General features: G+C 44.3%; 1 protein-coding gene across 12 annotated transcripts in view; it reads left to right on the top strand.

Annotated features, from left to right (window-relative positions):
• The window catches only part of LOC148021915 (uncharacterized), a 198,220-nt gene that overhangs the window by 72,791 nt on the left and 108,999 nt on the right, over positions 1-16,430 (top strand). For 11 of the 12 annotated variants that reach the window (XM_087697437.1, XM_087697436.1, XM_087697435.1 and 8 more), the window contains one exon: positions 4,728-4,777. The exons of the other annotated variant lie outside the window; for it this stretch is intronic. In XM_087697437.1, coding sequence (XP_087553563.1) covers positions 4,728-4,777 — 50 coding nt within the window. The remainder of the gene's footprint in view (positions 1-4,727; positions 4,778-16,430) is intronic. 12 annotated transcript variants of the gene reach the window in all.

The raw sequence follows: 16,430 nt of genomic DNA, 5'->3' as shown, positions 1-16,430 counted from the left end.
TAGGAAAAGTTGTGGATTGTCATGGATTCCGTTTGTTTTATGCAGGGACACATGCTACGCACTATTCGGGCGTGCTGATGATTGTCCATGAGAAATACCAGCCTGTTCTTGTTAAAAATGATGTGCGGGGCCGCTTTCTGGTAATCGAAGTCTTATTTGAAGGAGAGATTTTATGGTTATTGGGCCTCTATGCTCCGAATGATCCCGCATCCCTACGGGATCTTTGGTCGACCTTGCAGGGCTCGATGTCACTTGGCCGAAGGGGTTTTTTGATGGGAGATTTCAATATGTGTGTTGACTCTTCTCAGTCCACTTCAGGGCATTCGGTAATGGATGCGCCGGAAAGCCGGGTGTGGAATTCATTTGCTTTGCGCGTACTTAAGCAAGATCTTTGGTTGTGGCTTCACCCTTCTTTTTCAGGGTTTACTTTTCATTCCGCACAATATGCAACTACTTGGTCGCGGTTGGATCGAATGTATATCATGCAGGGGGATGATTTTCTTCTCGAGATGCTTGAAATGAAGGTCTTGCAGCAATATGCATTGTCGGATCATTTCCCCCTCCAGCTTGAGATGCGTACACAACCTATTGCACCTTTTATGCAGTTGCTGGATAGGCTCCCTTTACGTTTCAACTCCTCTTATTTGAAGCATCCAATTTTTCAGGGCTATATGCAGCAATTGATTGAGAGGTTCTTGGAGGACTTCGCCTCTGAGGGCTTGGCTTCCTTTGCACGGCTGCTCTCTAATGTGCAGCGGGTTGCTCGGCAGTATGGGATCCATCATGCCTCTCTTTGTCGGCGACGTCGACTTGCAGCAGAGGATTTACTGGCTTTGGTCTGTTCGTTGCTCGTGGATACCCCAGATGATGATTTTCTGCTGTCATTGGAGATGCGTTTGGCCAATCTTATTCAAGTGTTTCAGTTGAAATCTTATCAGAAGGCCAAGCTGCATAACTTGACTGACACATTGCAAGATAGTGCTTGTCAGTCTCATAAGTTCTTTCACGCCTTGCATGCTTCTCTTGCTCGCGAAAATATGACTAGACTCCAGGATTCGAAAGGTCGCATGGTCATTGACGCGCAGACCATTATTAATATGTGCAGAAATTATTTTATGGAACTTCTTGGTTCCTCTCCGTCATCTTCTAGCCAGGTTACGCATGCTCGCTCGGTCTTCTATCATCTGGTCCGTCAGCAGGTTCCACTTGATATGCAAGCTACTTTGGAGGCGGATATTTGCGAGGAGGAGGTTATGGATGTTTTGTTACACCTACCTAAGGATAAAAGTCCTGGTTGGGATGGGCTCACTAATGAATTCTTTGAGAACTCAGCCACGCAGCTAGTGAAACCATTGGCGGTTATGTTTCAGCAGGTTTGGGAAAGAGGGGTCATGCCTTCCTCATGGAAACAAGGCCTTATCAAACTGATTCCAAAGGTCCCTTCGCTGTCAACGTTGCAACACTGGAGACCAATTTCTTTGATGGGCTCGATGTATAAAATCTTCTCCAAAGTGCTGGCGAATCGGCTTCACAAGCACCTTCCAGCTATTGTGCATCCTCTCCAATATGGTTTCATTAAGGGCCGCAACATTCTGCATAATATTTTAAATGTGCAAATGGCTATTGACTATGCGTGGCACTCCAGTCAGGAAGTGGTATTGATTCAATTGGATTTGGAAAAGGCTTTTGACTATGTGGACTGGTCTTTCATTGTAGATCTCATGTATGCTATGGGTTTCGGTATTCGGATGTCCCGATTGATCTACACCATTAGTGCTGCGGCTTCTTCAAGAGTTATGCTCAATGGTGGTGTTACAGAGCCATTTGTCCTTGCACGCTCGGTCAGGCAGGGTTGCCCTTTGAGTCCTCTCTTCTTTGCCCTGGCAACACACCCGGTCCTTTCAATGTTATCCTCAATGGCGGCTTCTGCGCAGCTGGCAGGATTGTCTCTTCCTTTGGGACAGCACTTTATTAGCCAATCTTGGGCTGATGATACCTTTATTATTTTGCGGGCGGACAGGGACAATATTCGAAAGGCATTAGGTGTTTGGACACTCTTTGGTCAGGCCTCTGGTCTTCGCATCAACGCCTCTAAATCAGCCATACTCAGTTGCACGGAGCCTGATTTAAAGTCATTAGGCTGGCAGGGCCAGGTGGTTTCTCGTGGCTCCATTGTAAGGCATCTTGGATACCCATTGGGGGTGGATGTACGGCCAAAGGAACTACTGAGTGGATTTCACAAAAACTGGCGGCGAAGTTTATGTATTGGAAGTCGCAAGGGTGGCCATTCCATGTCCGCCTCAAAGTGGCTCAGACAATTATGTTGCCAATGCTAATGTATTTCGTGCCATTGCTGCCGTGGACGCCTACTACTTTGAAAGCTCTCACTCATCCCATTCGTTTCATGCTATGGAAGAAGGATTCACTGCAGGCAGGAATTTCGTGGATTTCGTGGTCACATACATGTACCCCTAAACGCATGGGTGGTGGAGCTATTTTGGATGCAAAAACTCATATGTTGGCTCTTCGTTGGTCTCTTTTTCGTGCCATGTGTGTGGATCATCACCCGTGGACCATTATAGCCCGTTATTTTCTTGAGGACAGCGGGCTACGCCATGGTAATACACGACTTCGGGCCTCCTGGTGGCATGTTCTTAATGCTGACTCTCGATTCTCCAGTCCCTCTTCCCCTCTGTTGCTGCACTTGGTCGGCTCTTGGAAAGTGGTGCTTCAAAAGGCCCGTTGGCATCCAGTGGGGGACCGCTTGCAGACTAACTCCTTTCAGCTGGAATTGTTGGCAGTCTCGAGATTACTTTCATGGGAAGACAAACATCAACTCCGACCGAGATTTAACTGCATGGCCCGTTTAGGTGTGACTTCGATTGCGGATGCTACCCTTGCCACTCGCAATGTCCTCGCATCGTTTCGGACTGCTAGGAGACTTTTCAGGATCCCGCGCGGATATCGTGGTTTATGGGAACAGCTTTTGTCGGAGCTTCAGGATCGGCAACCCTTTCCTGCCCTGGCTGTGGATCGTCCTTGGCAGGCTGGGACCTTGCAGGCCGGTTCAGTCTGGAAAAGGCCTCTACTAATCAGGTGTATCATCTTCTCATTCAAGATCACCAATGGCTGGGTGTGAAAGCTAATACTGTTTGGGGACTGGGGAAATCGCAGGCATGGTGGAAGGCAACGGTCATGGAGGGCTGCCTGAATAGGGCACCTTTCAAATGCAAGGTCTTTCTTTGGCGGGTAATGATTGGTGGTCTTCCTCTTGCCTCAGCCCTTTCCAAGCGTAGAATCTCGAATGGCAATTGTTTCTTCTGTACCACTACTGCGGAATCGGCCCGACATCGATTTCTTTCTTGCCCGCTTGCCAAGAATATCTGGTCACTCTTGTCGCAAATCTGGCGCGTAGTGGTGGGGTCCTCGCTCACTCCTTTCGATTGGGTTTTTGTGCGCCCAAAGAACCCCACATCGCCACAGTTACATATGAAGATCTTGTTTCACTTTTTCAGATACTGGGGATGCTGGCACATTTGGACCACGCACAATGCTTTTCTCTTTGATTCGGCCTCTAATGTACCGAGACACATTGCTAGGCTTAAAGGGCTCTTGCATTGGCAGATAGATCTCATCCGGCACTCGGACTTGCTCCCTCGGGAGGATTTGCTTCCCTGGCATATGGCAATTGCCTCTGGGTCGTTGCCATGATTGGTGTAACCTTTTTCGTGGATTAGTACGGGGATTTCCCACATGTTGGCCTAGGGCCCTCGTGTCTCTTGTAATCATGTAATCATGTAATCTTGTACCTTTTTTTCGTAATTAATACAATTACCTTTTACAAAAAAAAAAGAGAGAGAGAGAGTTCTTTTTATGAAAAGAAAAACGAGAGAGAGTTCTTGAATGTAGCTTCTGCACCTTAGAGCAATATATTACAACGGTGACTATTGGATAACTATCCACTGATTGACAGAAGGATGTGCACCATGTGTTTGTCCTTTTGATATATTGGAGCTTTATTTCTTGCCTTATCTGCTCATTTTCTTCTCTAGTTTGCTAGTAAGCATCTATTAGTCATTCTACATCAAGATTGGCCAACTGCATGTTGCTGTTGGTTCTTCAGCAGCTACTTCCCCATCCTATCTCTGTTTTCTGATCCAAATTTGAGGTGTTTGGTGACCATTTATTGGTCCTGAAACATATAGTTTCTGTCACATAAATCAAGTTGTGTTAGTCCAAAGTTAATTATTAGTGTAAGTTCCACTTGGTAGAGTTGCTGACAGTGGTTGAGCCTGTCTATTGCTTGCTGTGCAGACAGGGTGATTGCAGGTATAGAGGGGAAAACGGATGCTTTTGATTGAGAGCTTGCTTACACTTGCATAAATTAACATTATTAGGAGATTGGTTTCACACTTATAAAAGTGTCTACATGTGTGTCTAGTGGTGTATATCGTAGATCCTCTCTAAGATTACATTTTACTGCAGAATCAGCTTGTTTGTGTTCCAATGATTTCAATTTTCTATGGCTGTGGCATTATGTAGATGGGAGGGATGATGTTTTCCCTATGCTTTTGGTGTTTGCAACTTGTCAAGAGATTTCAAATTAGATTTGGAAAGAGGCCAAAGGCTGTCTTTTCTCCTCAAAGTTAACACTTATATTTCATATTGAAGAGTCAATGAGCCGACTTAAAACAGAAATTGGCTTGTGATATTTTTTGTTGTGGCAGAGATTGTTATTGTTGAGATTGCAAAAGATTCAGCAAAAGGTTTTAAAGAGGTAACGGTTTGTTTGTTACCTCATTTCTTTCCATCAATATTAAATATTCTGAAAAGTGATAGCTATTTTAAACGATGGCACACCATTTCCATCTATTATGTTTTGTCTATATTGGGTATATGTGGTTGTTGCAATTTTTCCTTATAATGATGCAGTGTGAAAGCCATGTGCAAAGCCAAAAATAATTGCAATACATATGAATCAAAAAATTGTTCTCCTTTTTTCCCAAGAAGAGAATGCTCTATTAATAACATCTTGGAGAAGATCCTTGTGAGGCAAAATACAAAGTACAAAGAACCCTCTATAGAGTAGTTAGATACATGACAAATGCAGTAATTGTGTGAAGAATGAATTTGGTGTGCTATGATGCTAGATCATATGAGTGGTGGCATCTCTCCTCCTGCTCCTCCTCCTCCTCAGAGCTTCCTTATATCCTCTCCCATATTGGGATTTTAAATGTCTAGATCCTTGAAAGAGTCTTTGTTGTGGGATACATCTAGAAGATCTATAGTATGGCTACATCTCGTAGTCTAGATGTACCAAGAAATAATGCTAGCAATCAACTCCTATCTATGGCAATATCCTTGGGTCCACTATGCTTGCTAGTAATTTCAAGTGGGAATCTTGCTAAGGTGCTGTCCAATGATGGGAAAAGAGATGTGTGCCATGAAAGATCATGTTGAGGGCTCTCCTTTGTACTTCTTGGACTATAGGGCAATCCCACAAGTAAAGTACCTTACGTTAGGAAGCATAGTAAAACCTCCAAGGTTAATGTGGGGTGCCTTTAAAAATCCAAAAAATACTTTGAGCAGGGTAAAATAGCATCCAAGGTGTCTATTTGTCCTTTAGATGGTTTCCTTCTTCAATAGTAAGGAGTGTCTCTAGTGAAGAAGACTGTGGAGGCACCACTAGGGTTTGCACTAAGGAAACACAAAGTGTATAACCACGATAGAAGCACAATGAGACAAACACAAACACAGAAAACAAAACTCAAATCCTAAACTCAAAACTCAAAACTCAAACGCAGAAACTCAAACATAAAGAGAAGGGATAGAAAGAACACAACTCTGAAGTGAATGAATGTTGTAAATGAAAGTAAGAGTATATAGTGTGCCCAAGGGCAGAGTAGTGTGTTGGGGAGTGACGTCCACCGGAGACGGATCCCAAGTCTGTGATCACTAGTTGGAGTGTAGGATGAAGAGGATGCAGCAAACACAAGTGTCAGGAGGGCTTGGAGCACCAAACGCAAGCAGGACATGCGTGGAAGAGGGCTGGCAACTGTCCCTTGATGTGGAGGAAGTTGTCACACCTGATGGAGGAAGCTGTCATATGATGTGGAGGAGCTAGCGCCTAATGTGGAGACACCAAACACAAGTTGAAGATGCAGTTGCCAAGGTTAGGCAGCTGTAAACGCAAGCAGAGGAGGGTCACAAAACTGTCGCCAATGCTGATGGGGGAACGATAGATGCAACGGAAGGTGTCGTTGCAATCGTTGAGGTTGGACAGCCACGTATGTGTGGACTGATGGTTGAAATTTGCACTCAAGGGTGAGAAACCTGCACAGATGGGATTGAGGTTGAATGGGGGTAGCCTGTCTATTTATAGATGAGGATGGTCCCTTCCAAATTAGGGTTTCATTGAACTCTCTTGAACTGCTCCCCATTTTAGAGTTTTCATTAAATTAAGCTTGTTTTGGGGCTGTTTAAGTGGCTAATTAGCATAGAATGCATTTCTTAGCTCAACACCTTGTCTCAAGCCCAAAACAAGGTGAGAAAAGAAGGCCAACCCATTTAGCCCAAGGTGTCCTACCCCAAAGAAGCTAGGGCATGGAACAAAGGGTGCATGGTGGTTGCCCAGTAGCTTACCAAGACTACAGAGGTGATGCTTATCTTACCAAGGGAGTCCAAGTAGTCACCCATGAGAGGACAAGGCATCGGACAAAGGGTGCTCCATGGCTGTCTAGTGACCTACCAAGCCCTACAAATGCGGATTTTGTTTCTTTTTTGTTTGTATTTAAGTGTGAGATGGTTTGTGGTCGATTGAGGAGAAGATGGGAGAATGATAAGGGATGGTTAGGTCCAACCTATCACAAAATAGACAAGTTATCCATCCACTCGAGGATGTCGATGACGAGGGAATGGTGAGGAAGTAATGGTGGTGTGGTGGACAAACCGCCAGTAGAAATAGCTTAGGATCCATCTAGTGGTGCTTTGCACAATGAGTATGCTACATGCTGTGAAATGCTTATGCAGCAGGTGCCACTTGGATAGTGTCCCTAGTGGGGAAATTGTTCACTTGCTCAAGTGCCTTAGCACAAACATGATGAAATCTTGCAATGCAAAGGATGAAGGTAGAATAGGGGGTGGAAAGGCTTATGTTGAAGACAAGTGCCAAAACCTGTAGAATACCAAGAAGAGTAGGAATATCCTCTCAACCTTGAATCATGACGCCGAAGGAGGAAGAGGAGCCAAATGTCGGTCTTCATGTGGTGCCGAGAACCATGATAAGAAGAAGCATCCTGACTGAAAGAGAGAGGTAGAAGTCACTGTCATGATAGCATCAAGAGAGATGCTGTACGATGCGCCTCGGGAGGGTAAGTCTCCATGCTGGTAGAAAGGAAAAACTCCAAGTAGATGGAACCATGAATGGAATGGTGCACATCCCATGTCTCTAGCCTAGGTAGGACTAGATAAACCTGCATGTAAGCCCTGTAGTGAAAACAAATTCTGCAAAAGAGAGCAATATCTGCAATCACAAAGGTCAATAGTGAGATGCTCTAAAAACAAAACTGAAATGAAAAATTAACTAAATGAACAAGTGCAATAATGCAGATATGTATATGTGTGTAAATGCAACGGAAGACTTAAGAATGAAAGGGAAAAAGACAAGACTCCTATGGGCTCGACTCTATAGCCTAAAGTCCTAAGAGTGCGATAATGAGAAAAAGCTAAGAGGATGGCCACCATTGCGTATGCCCACTAGCAGGTAGCAACCAGTGAAACGCGTGACGAGGTGATGAGGTAGTCCTCGAAGAAGGAAAATGTGATGTGGATCCATAAAGTGCAATGGGATTGGTGCTAGCAGACCAATTAGTCAACCCCTCAAGAGTAGAGAAGGATGGCTATTGAGGCTGTTTGTGTGCCACATGTCTAGCAGCTGTGGGGACTGAAGGAGCAGATGGGGCAGCAACAGGAAGGGTAGCCCCACGAAATTGTGTAGACGTAGTAGTCTGTTGTGGTTTTGTAGGTGGTAAACCTTGGGCCTTGGTATACGACACTCCTTGTCCACATGGTTGACCTTTGGCAGTGTGTGCAAAACCTTTTTTGCTTAGGAACTAGTTGCCAAAGGGGTCATGTTTCTTTGTTTTCATTAGAGGAAGTGGTGTCACCCTTGATTTGACTTGCCTTCACATCTTGGGAATTTTTGCCACTGGTGGTTTTTTCTCCCGAAGAAAAGGCAACCCACCCTCGCTTATCTGAATAGATGTGAGTAGAGAACTTCTTGTGGACTTGATCATGCAGCCTCGTGCAATGTAAGAATTGACACTCAAACTTGTAGAAGGTCGGCAATCTAGCAGTGAGATAATGTGTTGGATAAAATGGAAGTATTTGTCGAACAACTTCTTCAAGAAGAACATGACTTGATTGGCATTTGATTTTGGAGAGCCAGTAGTAGCAAACTCCGCTAGTAAACACTGATATTCGGTCAACTTGACATTCAGATCATCCCCTTAACTCCTGAAGCCCAAAGTCGATGTTTACACGCCGAGTAGCCGCATAGTAGTCGATGAGATGACTTCAATGTTCTGATGCAAGAGGGAAGTGCTATAACTAAGAGTGAAACTCAAGAAGCAAACCTTGCATCAGCTCGACATTGGTTGTGGCATTGTGAGCTCGCCATTGATGGATGTAATTAGGGTGGGCTAGGTGAGGTTCACAAGACCAACAATGAGGTCCCAAAGACCCTGAAACTCAAGCACTTGTTGCATACTTTGCATTATCCCATGCCATGTGCCAACTGCTAAGCTTGTGTGAGCTAAGAACCGTAGGAAGAAGGATGTATTTCTAGGCCTAAAGTTATCATCTAGTCTTTTCCAAAGTCTGATAGACAAAGATGTGAGATGCCTTGCTTGTACCAATGAGAGGTGGTTGCTGGCTGTACTTTGATTTTACTCATTTAGATCCTCCTCCCTAGCTTAGTAGTGTAACCAAGGAACGTCAGATTTCTTGACCTATTGAGGAATGAGTCCCTCCACACCCACTCTCTTGGATCCCGCTATAATCTCTGGAGAGGCCTTTTTTGGTAGGCTAAGTGTCTCCATCCATCTAATTAGCACATAGTTGGGCTTACTCTTTGATCCTCTATCTAGAGCATCAATTGAACTTTGTCTAATCCAAGACCTCACATTGAAGATGGCCATCCTCCTCAACCATAAAAGTTAATGCTTTGCCTTTGCTAGTCACATGAACTGCAAAGAGGTGCGCCCTTTGAATAAGAGACCCACCCAATTCTGAGATGTATTTGTATCCTCCTCTAGGTAGGAGGTACATTTATCAACCTCAATCATAACTTTGGCACCCATAGGACCTTGTAGTCATTTCCCTAGTTGTCCACGTCCGACGGATGGGTCAACTCGTGCGATTTGTCTTGTCCAGTATGAGATGCCTGATGGTGTCGAATGAAAACTGTCCGATTGTTTCAAGTGCTTGTTTCTGACCATTTGGGGTAAATTGTAGGTATTGTTTAGGCTTCCTCTCCATAACACACTTTTACATACCCCAAATCTCTTTTTTTTTTCGTAAAAGGTAATTGTATTAATTACGAAAAAAGGTACAAGTTTGCATGATTACAAGATACACGATGGCTCTACCCCATCATGTGTACACACTGACTCTCTACAAGAACCAGACAACAAAAGAGTTACAAAGTCATGGCAAAGACACAGAGGAAATTGCCATATGCTAGGACGTAAGTCCTCCCGAGGGAGCATGTCAGAGTGCCGAAGAAGATCTATCTGCCAATACAAGAGACTTTTAAGCCGCGCAATACGCCGCTGAACATTAAAGGCGGAATTAAAAAAAAAAGCATTCCGAATGGTCCAGTTATGCCAACAGCCCCAATATCGAAGAAAGTGAAACAAAATCTTCATATGAGGTTGTGTCGGTGTGGGATATTTGGGCCGCGCAAAAACCCAATCAAATGGGCGTAGCAAGAAACCAACCACCGCTCGCCAGACGACTGACAAGAATGACCAGATTTTCTGAGAGATGGGGCAAGAAATAAAACGATGACGGGCAGATTCCACAGTGGTGGTGCAAAAGAAACAGTTGCCGTTGGAGATTCGACGCTTGGAAAGGGCTGAAGCAAGCGGAAGACCACCAATCATCACCCTCCAAAGAAAGACCTTATATTTGAAGGGTGTCTTGTTCAACCAGCCCTCCATCACCGTTACCCTCCACCATGACCTGGATTTATGCAATCCCCATAGAGTATTAGCTTTAGTAACCAGCCATTGATGATATTTAATTAGAAGATGATACATCTGGTTTGTTGAAGCCTTTTCTAAATTGAGTCGGCCTGCAAAGTCCCAGTCCTGCCAGGGATGATCCGTAGCAAGGGCAGGAAAGGGTTGTTTGCTTTGGAGCACCATCAAAAGCTGTTCCCATAAATACCTGTATCCACGAGGGATCCTAAAAAGCCTCCTGGCTGTACGAAACGATATCAACACATTGCGACTGGCAAGGGTGGCATCCGCTACCGAAGTTAAGCCCATACGTGCCGTGCGGTTGAATTTTGGTCGAAGCTCATATTTACCTTCCCACGAAATTAACCGCGAGACTGCCAACAGTTCTGATTGAAAAGAATTAGTAGCTAAACGATCCTCTGCTGGATGCCACTGCACCTTCCGGAGGACCTGTCTCCATGAACACAACAAATGGGCAAGCAGAGATGAAGAAGAACTGGAGAAGCGAGAATTGGCATTAAGAACATGGCACCAAGAACCCCGGATTTGAGTGTTACCATGCAGAAGCCCGTGATCCTCAATAAAATAACGGGCTATAAGGACCCATGGATGATGATCCGAGCACATGTCACGAAAAAGAGACCAACGGAGCGCTAGCATATGAGTTTGGGCATCTAAAATAGCCTCTCCACCCGTGCGTTTGGGGGTGCACGCATGCGACCAAGAAATCCAGGAAATGCCTGCATGTAAAGAATCCTTCTTCCATAACATGAAACGAATAGACTGAGTAAGAGCATTCAGTGTAGTAGTAGTCCAGGGCAGCAATGGCAAGAAATATGTGAGCATTGGCAACATAATTGTTTGGGCTACTTTGAGGCGAATAGGGAAGGGCTAGGCCTGAGACTTCCAATACATAAACTTAGCCGCCAGTTTCTGTGAAATCCACTGTAGTAGCTGCTTTGGGGGAACATCAACAGCCAAAGGGTACCCAAGATGCCTGACAATGGAGCCACTGGGAAGAACCATTCCCTGCCAGTCCAATGACTGCAAATCCGACTCCGTGCAGCTAAGAAGGGCTGATTTCAAAGCGTTGATGCGAAGACCGGAAGCTTGACCAAAGAGAGCCCAAACATCTAATGCTTTACGAAGGTTATCCTTGTCCGCACGTAGAATCATAAAGCTGTCATCAGCCAAGGATTGACTAATGAAGTGCTGTCCAGCGGGAAGCAACAATCCAGCCAACTGAGAAGAAGCTGCCATGTGAGATAACATCGAAAAAACTGGATGAGTCTCAAAGGCAAAGAAGAGGGGACTCAAAGGGCACCCCTGTTTGACAGAGCGGGCAAGGACAATTGGCTTGGTAACTCCTTCATTCAGCATGACGCGCGAAGACGCTGCATCACTGATAGTGTAGATCAGACGAGACATCCGAGCACCAAAGCCCATGGTAGACATAAGTTCTGCAATGAAAGACCAGTCCAGATAATCAAAAGCCTTTTCCAGGTCCAATTGAACCAGTACAACCTGCTGATTAGAATGCCTTGCATAATCAATCGCCAGTTGCGCATTTAATACATTGTGCAAAATGTTTCTGCCCTTAATGAAACCATATTGGAGAGGATGCACAATGGCAGGAAGATGCTTATGGAGCCGGTTCGCCATTACTTTGGAAAAGATTTTATACATAGAACCCATCAAAGAAATTGGACGCCACTGTTTCAACATGGACGGCGAAGGAACTTTTGGAAGCAGTTTAATAAGACCTTCTTTCCATGAGGACGGCATGACCCCCATTTCCCACACCTGCTGAAACAAAGCCGTCAATGGTTTCGCGAGCTGGGTGGCAAAAAACTCAAAGAACTCATTGGTGAGACCATCCCAACCAGGACTTTTATCCTTGGGCAAGTGTAACAGAATGTCCATAACCTCCTCCTCACAAATATCTGCCTCCAGAGTAGATTGCATTTCCTGCGGAACCTAATTGCGGACTAGATCATAAAAAACCGAATGAGCATGAGCAGTTTGGCCTGAAGGAGGAGAAGTGGAACCAAGAAGGTCGAGGAAATAATTCCTACACATATCCACAATAGTCTGCAGATCAAGGACCATTTGCCCGTCTGCATCTTGGAGTCTAGTCATATTCTCGCGAGCAGGAGAGGCATGGAGAGCTCGAAAGAACTTATGAGTCTGACATGCACTATCTTGCAAAGTCTCTGTCAGATGTTGCAATTTGACCTGCTGAAAAGTTTTTATTAGAAACTCTTTACTAAGATCAGCCAGACGCATTGCCAGTGACTGCAGAAATACATCGTCTTGAGTGTCCACCAGCAAAGAATGAACCAACGCCAGGAGATCCTCTGCTGCTTGTCGACGCCGCCGAGAAAGAGAGGCATGATGAATCCCATACTGCCGAGCAACCCGCTGCACATTAGAGAGCAATCTTTCAAACGAAGCAGTGCCCTGAGATGAGAAATCCAATAGGAATCGATCAATCAATTGCTGCATATAGCCTTGAAAGATTGCATGCTTCAAATAAGACGAGTTAAAACGCAAAGGGAGTCTATCCAAAAATTGCTTGAAAGGTGCAATGGGATGTGCAAGGAGCTCAAGCTGGAGAGGGCCAACACTTTCATTTCGAGCATCTCAGGAAGGAAATCATCATTCTGCATGATGTAAATGCGGTCTAATCGCGACCATGTTGTAGCATACTGGGCAGAATGGAAAGTAAACCCCGTAGAAGAAGGGTGCAGCTAGGACCAGAGATCTTGCTGAAGAACGGTAAGAGCCAAGTCCTGCCATATACGACGTTCTGGTGCATCCATTACCGAATGCTCTGATGTGGACTGTGAAGAATCAACACACATATTGAAATCTCCCATCAAAAAACCCCGTCTGCCAAGAGACAAGGAAGTCTGCAGAGTATGCCAAAGCTCCCGGTAAGCTAAAGGATCATTGGGAGCATAGAGGCCAAGCAACCATAAGATCTCTCCTTCGAATAAAACTTCAATGACCACAAAGCGGCCATGTACATCATTCTTAATAAGAACCGGCTGATATTTTTCATGTACAATCATAAGCACCCCAGAATACTGCCTGACATGTGTCCTTGCATAGAACAAACGAAAGCCATGGCAATCCACAACTTTTCCTGCTTCACCGTGACTCTTGTGCTCAACACCACACAAGACATCCCACTGATTCTCGTGCAATACAGTCCACAGGGCATGTTGCTTGTGGCGAGAGCAAATCCCTCACACATTCCACGTGGCGATCTTCATGTGTATTCCAAAGCAAATCAGGTACGAGGCACAAGTATGGCACAATTTGATCGTAGATAGTGTCAGGGACATGCCATGATCAAGTGTACGGATTAATTGTCGTTCATGTAATATAAATCCACACCCCATGTGAATGCACCCTTAATTGGACATCCTCGAGCTAACCATCCAAATCCCCCTTGCCATGCCATCATAGAACCTTCTAGAAGATATACCATGCCATCGCTTGCATCGTCAATGATGTCATCATAAAATATTCTAGAAGAACTTTGGCTACCCTCCAACTTCTATAAAAGGAGGGGCTCGCCATAAAACTCCTCAATCTTGCCAATGCCAGTCTTGGGAGCTCAAGGAGTTGAAACCTCCAAGTAAGTAACTTTGAGTTCCAGTTCTAGTTCTTGTCGAGTCATGGTATCTAGTCTTGTCTTGTCTTCGATTATACTCTTGTTGTCTTGTCACCTTGTAATCTTGTAGTATGAGCTCTTGTCTAGTATTGTTTTGTATCTTGTTCATCCCCGTCGAGGGAGATCTTGTATTTTTGATATCTCGTATCCATACGTATGGTCCCGGGTTGTGGGATTCTTCATATCCTATCAAGTCCTATTGTTTATACCTATGGTCCCGGGTTGTGGGATTTTCCGTATCTTGTTAAGTTATCATTATACCTTGTACCCCTACGTGGGATTATCTTGTAATCAGAGTTCTTGTAACAAATTTAGCATCTAGTCTAGTCTCTCGAGCACGGTGTAGTGCTCCTATAAGAGTTTGGCAAGACTCCTTTCAGCCCTACTGAGCACCATGGAGGCGAAAGGGTCTCTTGATCCTAGCCACACCCATGGAGCTTTCCTTGTCACAGTCCAGATGATCTTGTTGAGAAAAACCTTTCCCTCACAGCCTTGGTTGACTCCAGGGTCTCCACATGTTTCATTGATGATGGCTTTGTGAATAGATATCATATTTCAGTACTCCAAAAGACCAATCTTGTAATAGCTGAAGTTGTGGATGGAAGACCTCTAGTATCTGGAGATATTACCAAGGAAACCCGACCACTCATGGTAACTCTTGGTGATTACAAATCTCATGTATACTTAAAATTATCTAGTCCCACAAATCCAATCATCCTTGGGATGCCTTGGCTAAAGAAACACAATCTAGAAATTGATTAGGTTAAGTAGAAAATCACATCTCGTGAAAATCAAGGAAAGTCAGTATATTTAGGAGCCAGATGCTTTATGCACACAACAAAGCAGGAACCGACCTACATAATATGTCATATACCAGCTCAAGAATCTAGTAAGAATGAGTCAGTCAAGCTACCAGACGAATATCAAGAATTACAATATGTCTTTGAAAAAAAGAATGCAGATCTCTTACCCAAACACAGACAATATGATTGTGCTATAGAAGTTCATGAGGGGGTTCAACCACCTTTTGGATCTATCTATAGGCTATCCCTTAATGAACTAGCTAAACTATGCAAAAACATTGATGAGAACTTAGCCAAGGGGTTCATTAGGCACTTGAAGTCTCCTATTGGAGCCCCAATTATGTTCATGAAGAAGAAAGGTGTGTGTGGATTATCGAGGACTTAACAAGATAACAGTCAAGAACCTATATCCTTTGCCGTTGATACCAAAGCTCTTGGAACGCCTTGGAAAAGCCAAGATCTTTACAAAGATTGATCTATGAGGGGCTTACAATCTTGTATGGATCAGAGAAGGAGACGAATGGAAGACAGCCTTCCGCACAAGGTATGGTGACTTCGAGTATGTTGTTATGCCATTCGGTCTCACCAATGCTCCTATAGTGTTTCAACATATGATGAATGATATCTTCCGAGAGCATCTAGATGATTTTGTAGTTATATACTTGGATGATATCTTGATATTCTCAAAAGATCCAAAGGAGCACGAGTACCATGTAAAATTAATTTTGGCAAAGCTCAAAGAAAAAGGACTATATTCAAAGCTTGAGAAGTGTTTTTTCCATCAGATAGAAGTGAAATTCTTGGGGTACAATGTCTCCCAAAGAGGAATCTTCATAGACCCCAAGAAGATCGAGACTATTCTTGACTGGGAGACACCCACATGTGCCTGCGATGTCCAATGTTTCCTTGGCTTTGTCAACTTCTACATGATATTTATCAAGGATTACTTGAAGATAGCCACATCACTCACCAGACTCACAGGAAACTGAAAGTTCTTATGGACCCTCGAAGCCGAAAAGGCCTTCTAGACCCTGAAGACCGCTTTCACCACTGCCCCAATCCTAGTCCACCCAGATCCTACCAAGCCGTTTTTCTTGGAGACTGATGCATTAGATGCGTTAGGAGCCATCTTGTCCCAGCATGGAGATGATGCCAACAATGCTAATCAGATGCTTTATCAAGAAGATCCTACTTGGCACCTAAGAAGGGAGAAGAAGATTTTGATCTACAACGAGTAATACTACTCAAGCTAGAGCACCTCCAGCTAGCAACCATCTCCAGTTGTCACCAAGATGACCCTATCTTGATCCACTTAATCCAGAAGCTCTGCCGCATGATGATTTGGCCAACAATGTCAAGAGAAAAAATCAAGAGGGAAAAGGAAATGAATTTTATGAGTTTGAGGAAACTAATGGATTATTATACTATAAGGATCTACTTTACATCCCTCCAGGAAAGTCGAGATTTCAAGTACTCCAACAGTTCCATGACACCCCAGCACAATAGGACACTTTGGAGTTAACAAGACCTTAGAGCTTATTTCAAGAGATTTTTGGTGGCCCCAGATGTGGAAAGAAGTTAAGAAATATATAAAATCATGTGATACCTACAATAGGGCCAAGGTACCTCATCACAAACCACATGGCCTCCTGCAACCCTTGCCTATTCTAGTACGACCCTAGTCTTCTTTGTCCATGGATTTCA

This window comes from Lygodium microphyllum, chromosome 17 (genome assembly GCF_053477565.2).
Source record: "Lygodium microphyllum isolate KBCC chromosome 17, Lygodium_microphyllum_v1.1.10, whole genome shotgun sequence".
NCBI classification, from domain to species: Eukaryota; Viridiplantae; Streptophyta; class Polypodiopsida; order Schizaeales; family Lygodiaceae; genus Lygodium; species Lygodium microphyllum.
Note: the sequence above shows the minus strand (reverse complement) of the source record. Positions and strands in the feature narration are given on the sequence as shown.